At 38.0% G+C, this 12508-nt stretch overlaps 1 protein-coding gene across 1 annotated transcript in view; it reads left to right on the top strand.

The window, feature by feature from the left end:
* LOC143598209 (flavin-containing monooxygenase FMO GS-OX5-like) overlaps positions 1–164 on the top strand; it is a 30864-nt gene extending 30700 nt beyond the window's left edge. Inside the window, exon 7 of the mRNA XM_077076489.1 lies at positions 33–164. Coding sequence (XP_076932604.1) covers positions 33–164 — 132 coding nt within the window. The remainder of the gene's footprint in view (positions 1–32) is intronic.
* The last annotated feature ends 12344 nt before the right edge of the window (positions 165–12508 follow it).

The following is a 12508-nucleotide window of genomic DNA, read 5'->3' as shown; positions in this document are numbered from 1 at the left end:
CCCTACTTCAACGTTGATGGCTTTCTTGACAGTATGAATATGTAGATTGGTTAGCGGAACAAGTAGACTTACATGTTGAAGATGAACTTAAGAAGACTGTTAACACCCTTATTGGGAATATATCGGCCCCTCCTAATGGTTACAGGGACACCTGGGTATTATAATCTCTTTAATATTGTGGCTTTAAGAAACAATTATATTGATTAATGGAGATACATCAAAAGGCAACAAAGGTAGACGAAGCATTCTACCAATAAGTAGTCTGTTGGGTAATGTATTTAGCAAATGCTTGATTCAAATGAACATACTTAGTAAATTTGCAATACTGTAATGATCCGATATTTAAAAATAAACTAGTTGGTGACATAACAACATGAAACATAATTTATTTACCACCGAATTCCATCATGTCTTACACGATAATGTCATTTTACATAAGACCTAATCTAGTTTCTCGAGATCTTGGTGTGCTTTATAACGTGCGAAGAGCTGTCAATTTCTACTTTTAGCTCCATTTGGGCATGACGAAAAGTAAGTACTTCTCAGTGAGCTCAGGGATTTTCTCATTGTTGCGTTCATTGCATGCCATTATCCCGTCCATCATTTTCTGTAAATGTTCAAAAAGTTGCATTTTATATGCATCTACACTTGCTACCGAGTACAAAAGTAAGCCCTTTAGCAAATTGTAACATACACGTGACTAACGAAATGAAAAATGTTTCTTAATACAACCTACAGGTTGAAACAAGCAGCGACATTATAATCTACAGGTTAAATACCCTTCTTATATTTGAAAGTGGTTTAACTTATCATTAGAAGACCAAATATTTTAATTGAAAGTCTTAAAACAATATGTAACTAATCATAGTTTCAAATGCCATCTTTATTTTTATGAACAGGGAACTCAAACCCGAATTGGTTTTAGAATGCATAACAAACTAACATCTCAATGAAGTGTAACTGTTACATACCAGAACCCTAACCCACCAACCTGCCAAGTACTGACCTGCAGCCCAACTTGTAACCCGTAACCGGATCGACCGTCAACATCAAGCAGCAAGTCCTAAAACATGGTTAATAGATAAATGAGAAACTAACAAAACCATAAATATAATAGAAACACAAAAGGCGGCCACATCAAATTGAATATAAACAAAAATGTAAATCAGAGACGAAACGAACCGCATCTTCGAGTGAAGAAAATGGCTCCTCAAACCCGTTAACCTTAGGTTAATCTGCAAGACAACACTTTCCATGATTAAGCACAGGCAAATTAATCAATTTTTAGACATTTAAACAATATGAATATTACGTTCAAACCGATGATAACAAATATTAGGAAATACTAAAAATTTAATGTAAACTCTTTGTTACGGTTTATTCGAGACAACCGTCAATCTCCCAAGAACACAAGAGAAGAAGAGAAAAGAGAGAAAAAATAATAATTCTTTCTTATTCTTTTTCTTAAACAAGATTACAATATATAGGAAAACAAAGAAATAAAAATAAAAAAAGATAAACAATAAGGAAACATAATTTGACTACAATAAGGAAACTAAATCAAAGATAAACTTAAATAATAATAATAATAATAATAATAATAATAATAATAATATAGGATCGTATCAATTCCTGACCCCTTGAAAACGTCCTTGTCCTCAAGGACGGAATGTCGTTGCCATGGCGGTCACCACTCGAGTCGTACAACGACAAGTAGGACGGTCTCTGCGTAGCACCAGGGTGGCCACCATACGAGTCTTCCGGTGTTACTCGAGCCAATATCAATGGACCACCACAAGGGGCGCAACACGGGTCGCGTTGTTGTACCTTTTAACGGTGTCAGCGCCAACGAGCTAATTGTATTGTTGTAAATTTGATTGGCATCTTTATTAACCATCAAATTACCACTTTGTTGCTTATATTTACCACTTGAATGCCCACCTAAGGTCACAACCCCCAATCCTTGAGTAAGTTCGTCATTAACAATGGTTTCATGATCATACTTGGCAATTGCATTGACGATATATACCATCATGGAACCGAGTAAGCAATGTTGTAGTGAAATCATCCCAAGTGAGGAAGTCTGAACTTCGAAGCCAACCATTGAACCACTAGAATGGTTCATCTTTGAAGGATTCAACGACATAGGGAAACTGCTCGTCGCCATAGATTGCGTAAAAGAGGAAATATCGTTCAGCTTGAGAGATCCATAGGGCAGGATTGGATCCAGTGAAACGAGGTAATTGTGGATGCTCCCACAAGAGTTCTTCCAAAGCCATCTAGGCTAAGGACCTCTCAATGAAAGCACCAATTGTTACGGTTTATTCGAGATAACCGTCAATCTCCCAAGAACACAAGAGAAGAAGAGAAAAGAGACCCAAAATAATAATTCTTTCTTATTCTTTTTCTTAAACGAGATCACAATATGTAGGAAAACAAAGAAATAAAAATAGAAAAAATAAGCAATAAGGAAACATAATTTGACTACAATAAGGAAACTAAATCAAAGATAAACTTAAATAATAATAATAATAATAATAATAATAATAATAATAATAATAATAATAATAATAATAATAATAATATAGGATCGTATCACTCTTACCCACAATTTAGTATTAACTAAGAGCATTCTCATCCAACCCCTTATTTTATGTGAACCCTTTTTTTTATGTGAGGGGTGTTTTTATAATTTAGAGAGTGATTCATAGTGTTGTGAGTGAATAGTTTTTATATTTTAGAAAGAGTAGTGATTTTTCTATATATTTGAAAAGCTACTGTTCACCCTCTATAATTTTTTAATATATTTTGAAAGTGGTTGTGAGTGACGGAAAGAGAAAAGTTAATGATAAAAGGTATAAAAGTATTATTAAATTGAAATGGAGAGAGAAAACGTAGTGAGTTTTGGTATAATTTTTGGTTTAAAGATAGGGTGTGGGATGAGAATGCTCTAAGGAATCCTTGTCTTGAAATGTAAAATTTGAATGTAATTTGGTTGTGGTAAAGGAATTGCAGAGGATGACTAAGCTTTATACAAGCTCAATTTCGTTAAAAACAAGGTCAAAACGAGTTAATTAATGGCTAGTCAAGTGGCTAGTCATAAGGTGTGAAATTATGGATTTTGACTAATTAGTTAGTTCTTATGACAAATTGATGACAAGGAATCATGTCGATAGGCTACATCATTGATTTGCTCGAGGATCTTAAACGGACCAACAAAAGTGGTGCTAATTTACCTTTCATGCCAAAACGGACTACTCCTTTCCAAGGTGAAACCTTGAGGAGCATGAGATCGCCTACTTCAAATTCCAAGGGTCTTTGTTTTTTATCGGCATAACCCTTTTGACAACTTCTAGCAGCAAGCAGATTGTTACGATTTTCTGCGATTTTTCCGGGGTATCTCATATCCTTTTGGGTCAAGTGAGCTGAACTTCACCAATCTTGTTCCAACAAATAGGAGAGCGACACTTGCGACCGTAGAGTGCCTCGAATGGAGCCATTTTGATGATCGAATGATAATTTTTATTATACGAAAACTCAACCAACGGAAGATGAGTATCCAAATCACCATGAAAATCAAGCACACAAGTTCTTAGCATATCCTCAAGGGTTTGAATGGTTCGTTCAAACTAACCATCCATTTGGGGATGATATGCGGTGCTAAGATCTAAGAGGGTTCCTAAAGCAGATTGAAGTGATTTCCAAAAAAGGAGAAACAAAGCAACCATCACGGTCAGAGATAATACTCAGAAGTATACCATAAAGTCAGACGATTTCGTTGACATAGATTTGAGTGAGTTGTTCGGTCGGAAGCTTTTCCCGAATGGGAATGAAATGGGCTGACTTGGTCAACCCAAATACTGTTGTGTTGCCTCTTGGAGGTTGGAAGTTTTGTGATGAAGTCCATCGTAATGTTCTACCACTTCCAAAATGGAATGAAAAGTTGCACGAGCAAACCATAGGGTTTTTATGCTCGTCATTTACCTTAGCACAGGTTAGACATTTTCCTACGTAAATGACAATGTGTTTCTTCATGCCAGGAAACCAGAAAGTAGTTCGAATATCGAAATACATTTTATCTACACCAAGGTGGATAGAATATCGTGATTTATGAGCTTCGTCCATTATAAATATGCAAATATTATCATGATCTGGGACCCATAAACGATCAAGGAAATAGAGTAAGCCAAAACGCTTGGTTTCGAGCTGGAGTTCCGAACCACACAACATATCTTCATACATATTGCCTTTAGTGATAGAGATGTGTTGTGCTTCAAAGATACGGAGCTAGAGATCGCTTTAAATCACGATGCTACGGAGAAGGATGCTTTTAACATGACCTTTTCGACTAAGGGCATCGGCTACTATATTTGCTTTACCAAGGTGGTAAGGAATTTCGTAATTGTAGTCGCTAAGAAGTTTGGCCCATCGTCGTTGTTTCATGTTTAGATATTTTTGGTCGAAAATATGTTGGAGACTTTTGTGGTCGGTGAATACCTGTCACACCCCGTTAAGCGATTTGCGGAAGCGTAAAACGGAAATACAACAGATACAACTGGTATCAAATACATTGTTCATAAAGAAACATTACTAACTAATTTATAATATATTACATCGTTCTAACATCTTTTACAAACTATGTGATACAATCAAACCATTTCTTCAATTACTTTACTTCTAACTCAAATGCCCACGACATCAATCACCCATCAGACACGTAACGCACAAGAAATTACTTCTCATATCTGATTACCTGAAAAGCATGTTAAAACAGGTCAACTACGAATAGTTGGTGAGTTTCATAAGTTTTAACGAAATTAGTTCTGCGCACAATACAGTCATAGTTTGTATGTACACGCGTATATAAGAAAATGTATTTACATTTATATATGTATATCTACGTCTTTGTATACTGATATGTATGTATATAAGTTTATAATAGAATTTGAAACTACGATAAAATCGTGAATGCTCATTCGTACTTCGTGCCTTCATTTTCCAAATAAAATCAACCACTGTGCCCCCTTTTCCGTCAACAACGGTTCCACATAAAATCACCACTATGGTCCCTCTTCTGACCACAATGGTTTCACATAAACTCAAACATTACACATTGTATACACAAACATTTATTATTTTCTATACATAGAATTTCTTACGCCTATCCACATAGTATGTATATATATACACACACACACACAGACATATATAGTATTTATCACGTATTGCTAATCACTGTGGCCCCCTTTCCGCCCACAACATATATAATCATAATATTTTCTTAACACTCATGTCATAATCAAGTTATTTCGTTTAAAAAGTTGCAACAGAACTTGGCTCGTAGGCCATACTCAACTTTGGTTTATAAGTTGCAGCAGAACTTGGCTCATAGGCCATACTCAACTTTAGTTTAGTAAGTTGCAGCAGAACTTGGCTCATAGGCCATACTCAACATTAATTTATAAGTTGCAGCAGAATTTAGCTCATAGGCCATACTCAACTTTAATTTATAAGTTGCAGCAGAACTTGGCTCATAGGCCATACTCAACTTTAGTTTAGTACTATTGTGGCCCCCCTTTCACCCACAATAGCCCCATGGCCATTACAGACCACATTATTCCCAAATTAGTTATGTTTAACATTACATGACATGTGTGTATAAACATGATGTCACGTGTAATTTCATTATGTTTTGTCATTCGTACTATCTCCACTTAATATACCGATCAGTGATAATATTCACCTTTCATCAGCACGTAGTTAATCATTATGGTTGTAGGGATTTTTCATATACACATGTTCAGATAATCTATATCTTGAACCGGATAGATAATGTATATAAACACGCTTTTCACCCCAAAGGTTTGTAAACAGTTTGAAAAGATGGGTTATGAAACTCACGGTTTTGTAGGCACTCAGTGCGAGGTCAGCTCGGGGTTCGTTCCCTTGCTATCATTTAGTCCCTATAGTCCATATTATAATAATATTAATATTTTAATATTATTATAATCTCAGTACTAAACTGGGCTGTATAACTAATCTGGGTATAGCTGGAACGCCCTGAAAGTGGCAATAGGCTTAGGTTGTGATGTTGTTCAATGTCTAATACTTAAAACCGAACTTGGCTCAGTTTCCCGTTTTCCCAGCTGGGTCAAGTTGTTCGTTTACGCGTTCAGAAAACAGTTATGGGGAAATAAGCTTGGGTAAATGTATTGGTTAATAAAATGATTAAGTTATAAAGAAAGATCACATATTGGGGTCCCGAATTTGCTACGGGGCCCGTTTCTGTTTATTTAGTTTGATTTGAGAAGAAACGCGCACAATCTATCCAGATTGTCCAGGTTTCTCATAGAAAGGTTTGTTTTTACTTAATTAATCCAAAAATATGATTTTTGATCACTCTTGGTGTTTTGATATTCCCGCAGGTTCGTTAATCGCGAACATGCCAGTTTTTGTTAAAATTGAATTTGTTTAATCTTCAAATTAGCATAATTAATTAACCATGAATCATTAAATTATGAAAATTTAGCCACTTGTCAAATAAAATATGTAGATTTTTATAAAAATATTTCTAGAATTATTTATTGATTTAATAATTTATAAAAATTCCGAGTCCAAATTTATTTCGGGTTCGGTTTTTGGCGACAAAAATATATCGGGTGCGACAAACAGAGCGAAAACGAGCGTTTTTTCGGCTATTTTTGTGTAAATTTATAAAAACATATTATTTTTTTGTAAAAATAAAAAATATTTCCACGGATCGCTTAAAACATCCCTGAAAAGTGTTTGGTAGATCTTTTTCGGCTTAACGGATGATACAATGCTTGTTTCAGAACTATCTTTCGCGTTTAAATCCATAGCGGGTAGTTAAGCAAGCATATTTTCGTTTAACTAGTTTGCTATCATACTAAGGCCTTAATATCAGTATGTTGGCTTATAATAGACATATATCTCGTATAGATGGCCCCTTGGGATATCTGGGTCATAACCAGACCCATTCGGTTAATCGTTCGTTCCTTACGCAATAAGCGGTTAATCGCTTCTTCGATATATGAATACTAAGGTATACTCGGTTTTGCCACGGATGTCATATTCTAGCCCCTCCAAATGGAAATACGTAGCAACTTGGTGAGAAAGTTAATTAGTTTAACTTACAGGAATGATGCGAAGGCCCCCCGAGAAATGCTGGACAACTCCCGAGAAATATACATATTTTACAAGCTTTAAATCTTTAAACCGGAAATTAACGGGTGTTACAAGTCCACCCCCTTACAATGGGATTCGTCCCCGAATCTCGACGCGACACGAACAACTGCGGAAATTATCGGAACCCCTACGATGCCTCCACTGCACCTTCACCTGCTTAACCACTTAATTCCTCAAACGCCTTTCCTGACGGTCGATTATAGTGACCGGTTCTTCAACGTAGTTCAACTTGCTATCGTGCTCAATATCATCAAGAGGCACATGGGCCTCCTCGTCAGCTAAACATTTCCTCAAATGGGACACGTGAAAAGTATGATGAATCCCCACGAGCTCCTCGGGCAATTCCAACCTATACGCTACCTCACCAACACGGGACAATATACGGATCGGACCAATAAACCTCGGACTAAGCTTCCCCCTCTTACAAAAATGAATAATACCCTTCCAAGGAGAAACTTTCAACATAAGATCCCCAGCCTCAAACACAATAGGTCTTTGCCTTTTATCCGCATAGGACTTTTGGCGATCCTGAGCGGCCTTCATAAAAGCCTTAATCTTATCGAGCTTCTCAGTCATAGCCTCGACCACCTCCAAACTACCCAACTGCTTCTGACCAATGGAGCCCCAACAGACTAGAGTCCTACACCTCCTACCTTACAACATCTCAAACGGGGGCATCCCGATCGTGGCGTGATAACTGTTATTATACGAGAACTCTACCAATGGTAAGTGACGATTCCTACTACCACCAAAATCGATAACAGAAGCCCGCAACATATCCTCAAGAGTCTGAATGGTCCTCTCTGATTGACCATCCGTCTATGGGTGATAAGCAGTACTGATGAGGAGTTTGGTACCCATCTCCTCATGAAACTTCTTCCAAATCTGGAGGTAAAACGCGTATCCCTATCCGAAACAATAGATACCGGCACCCCGTGCCTAGAAACGATCTCACGAATAAACACATCGGCCAGCTGCTAAGAATTAAAAGTCTCTCGAATCGGCAAGAAATAAGCGCTCTTGGTCAGTCTATCAACGATTACCCAAATGGTGTCATAATTACCCCTAGGAGTATGAGGCAGTTTAGTCATAAAATCCATCGTAAGATGCTCCCATTTCCACTCAGGTATTTCCAATGGTTGAAGTTTCCCGAACGGCTTCTGGTGCTCGGCCTTAACTTGTAGACACGTCAAACACTTACTCACATACTGAGCCACCTCAAACTTCATCGCAGGCCACCAATAATTCTTTTTCAGGTCTTGGTACATCTTGGTCAATGATGAAGCAATTTTTGAAAAGTCAGGAATGAAGCGGCGGTAATACCCCGCCAAGCCCAGAAAGCTACGGATTTTGGATGGAGACTTCGGAGATTCCCATTCGTTTACGGCTTCCACCTTTGCAGGGTCAACCAAAATACCACTAGGGTTAATAACATGACCCAAGAATTGAACCTCGCATAACCAAAAAGAACACTTAGAAAATTTCGCATACAACTTGTTCTTTCGCAGAGCTTCCAAAACTTCCGTGAGATGACCGGCGTGATCGGATTCACTTTTGGAATACACAAGAATGTCGTCGATGAACACAATAACCGAACGATCGAGCATCGGCCTACACACCCGGTTCATAAGATCTATGAACGCAGTCGGTGCGTTGGTCAAACCGAAAGACATCACGAGGAATTCATAATGCCTATTAACGAGTGCGGAAGGTAGTCTTAGGGATATCTTCCTCACGAATTTTCAACTGATGATACCCGGACCTAAGGTCAATCTTCGAGAACCAACTAGCTCCTTGGAGCTGATCAAATAAGTCGTCGATCCTTGGGAGAGGGTACCGATTTTTTTAACAGTGATTGTATTCAATTCACGGTAGTCAATGCACATCCGCATGCTACCGTCTTTCTTCTTAACGAACAGGACCGTGAAAAGTAGAATGAAGCCCTTGCCGAGCAAATGTTCCAAGTGATCCATAAGTTCTTTTATTTCATTCGATGCTAGACGGTAAGGGGCTCGAGCAACGGGTTTTGCGCCCGGTACAAGGTCTATCTGGAATTCGACCTTGCGATCCGGCGGCACATCTGACAAATCATTTGGAAATACATCCGGGAAATCCTGAACAAAAGGAACATCACCGACGGTAGCCACCACGGTTTTTACGTTTATAACATACGCCAGATACATCCCGCACCCCCGATTCATCAGTTTCCCCCACCTTAAGCATAGATATGATATGTGGCGTCGCATCATTCCGATCACCGAACACCGTAATTTGGGTCCCATCCGGGGCCCTTAGATGTACAAGTTTTTAACCACAAACGATCTGAGCATCAACACTTGCGAACCAATCCATCCAAAGCACCACATCAAAACAGCCAAGCGACATCAAGTACAATCGCACCGGAAATCTATACCCAGACAACTCGATGGAACAACCCTGAATGGCCCTAGACACGGAAACGAACTTTCCTACGGCGACCTTAACCTCAAACACATCGACTACGCGCTCGGGTGATTTATTCAACGAGAAGCAGAAAGCGGTAGACACAAAACTTCTACTGGCACCCGAATCAAATAAGACCGAAGCTTGTAATACATCAAGTAAAAAGGTATCTGGGATAACATTACGCTCCTACTTAGCTAAACAGTTGCACATTCATTCTTGAAGGAGCGAGGAATTTAAGCGGTCAAGTACCAAGGAACCTAGAGTGACAGCATGCTACGCCTCAGCTAAACAATTACGCATAAGCGTTCGAGAGGATGGGAAACGAACAGGAGAATCTAGGGAATAAGATGAACTTTAACGCTAACGACTCGAGAGTTAGCCAAATCCTATCCCTACAAAGACGGAACCCTAACATAGTCAGACACAAGTGGTATTTAGAACATGGAAGGTAAGGGTAAACTGCTAATAACGTTGATCAAGTGTTATTAGTCGTTTACTTCACCGGCCTGTCCTAAGCACCCCTGCCCCTAACCACATTAGCATTCTATCTAACACTTAAACAATTAATCACATACTGGAACTTTAAAATTCAAAGGAATGACTAAACAATTTAAAGTTACCTCTTGGCATGCAGCTACTCGCGGTGGGCATACTAGTCTTTTCATTTACAGTTCGAGTCAAAGCATTCGGGGACGCTCGGAAGCCTCGAACCATGGCTCTGATTCAAACTTGTAAGGCCCTGAACCACGGGAACCCCACAGTTGGTATTCATTCAAAACAATCGTAAAAATAATTAAACTTAAAAAACAGTTCACTTCATTAAAATAACCATCTCAGAGTATAATTCAGCGGAAAACATAAATAATAAAGTAAGTTCCCAAAATTCCGGGAGTATTGCCCAAAACCAATTCAATTGTATTTATAAACTTTTTAAATTAAAATGTTCAAAAATAAAACATTCCATCCATGCATGCCCTTCACCGTCCAAGTAGCTTCGTGCACGTCCAAGCGATAAGGCATCCTCTTCCTAACCTGAAACTCACACTAACATGCACACAAAGTTAGTTTGAGCTGAGTGAGTTCAAGTTTTGAATAAATAACATCAGTAAATTATAATCATGATAGTCATTCCAAAAGTTTTAAACTGTAAACGGGATACATCAGTTAAACCATCATCATTGATAAATAATCATTCTCATACATATATATATATAGACATACATATATATAAACATCTTTATAAGTACATCCCTATATATATAAATATATATATATAACATCCAAGTAATAACATCAGGGTCGAGCAACGTACAACCCAAACACGTAACATCAGGGTCGAGCAAACGTACAACCCAAATACGTAACATCAGGGTCGTGCAAACGTACAACCCAAACACATAACATCTCATCTACGTATGCAAATACAAAGTAGGCATACGTAACATCAGCACTCGAAACGACTACAACATCGCCAAATATAGGCCATATAATAATTTATATATATATATATACACATACATACTATAACATCTCAAGGCCAAGTATATACTAGCAAGCCTATATAAAATAGTTTAAACGTTTCATCAGGAAAAATCATTTAGGTGTGCATGCTAGCCCAAAACTTAAAAGAGTAAAAAGGGGCATCATGAACTCACCAGACACAAGACGCGGATTCACCAAGAGCTAGAGAATCCCTAAGAAATCCCAAAACTCAAACACCTGTCGGTTTACATTCAATCAATACTAATGACATCAAGATGACTTGTTTATCCTACGAGACGTTCTAACATGGTTCGAGTTACCTAAACCCTCAACCTCATCAAACCTAATCACAACAGCCCCCGAGGTCTCACATTCACTAAAATGACCCTTAGGTACTCCCGGGAATAAAGAATTCCTAATTTGCCCCCCGGGAGCACTAGGTGACACTAACACGCGCGTTTAGGAGTCGTTTAGGCCGTTAAAATCCAACTCAGCCCCGTGTGGACCCATTATGATAAAATCACAGTCAACAAGTACACACGACGGCACACGAGTCAAATGGGTCGGTAACCCGCAAGTACAACGCACCAACTATTCAATAAACACAATTGCGCGTTGTACCGACCCGTTGGAGTAACCGACAACCAATTCAGCCCCATAACTTATAAAAATGAATTTTGAACAGCCCGTACATCAAACCGAGTGTCCCTGAGCTGAATTGGTTGTTAATCACTTCAACTCTCGCGTTAAATGCACCAAACTCAATTTTAGCCAACCGAACACTAACAATCAAGCTACAACTAGTTGACCAATCTAACGAACACCAATGAACACGATACTTAAGTATGTTATACTAGACATACCTAGAAAGATTTCGGTGCAAAAACCCACTCCAAACAGCCTCGACAAGAACACAATTGAACATCCACCGATTAGCCTAAAACGAACCTATCAATCAATATCAAGTAAAACGTGCAGATTTTAGCATGCGAAGATGCATTTAATTACATAGGATAACCCTTGAAATAAATTATTAAATTTTTACCAGACTTTAATAAATGCCTTAGGTTTATAAAAATATTTTTATTACATTTTTCTAGTGGACATAAAAATTATAAAAATTCCTCCAACATAGCAAGGTACGTGCAGCTATTTCAGTGCGCAACAAAATGGTTTTATTTTTTTAAAATTCGTTACATTCGAGCATGCTAAAGATTTACATCCGAGCATGGTTTTATAAAAAAGTTAATTAGTTTGATAAGTGGCTAAATTTTCAGTTAAATAATTATTTAATTAGTTTGATAAATGGCTAAATTATCAAATAGTATTTTGAGTTAGGAACCAAACCCAATTGGAACGAAACCCGAGCAAGATT

Source organism: Bidens hawaiensis, unplaced genomic scaffold (genome assembly GCF_021521415.1).
Source record: "Bidens hawaiensis isolate Kalapana, Puna unplaced genomic scaffold, B.hawaiensis_p1.1 tig00049800_1, whole genome shotgun sequence".
NCBI lineage: Eukaryota > Viridiplantae > Streptophyta > Magnoliopsida > Asterales > Asteraceae > Bidens > Bidens hawaiensis.
The sequence above is the reverse complement of the archived record's forward strand: the minus strand, read 5'-3'. Positions and strand labels throughout refer to the sequence as shown.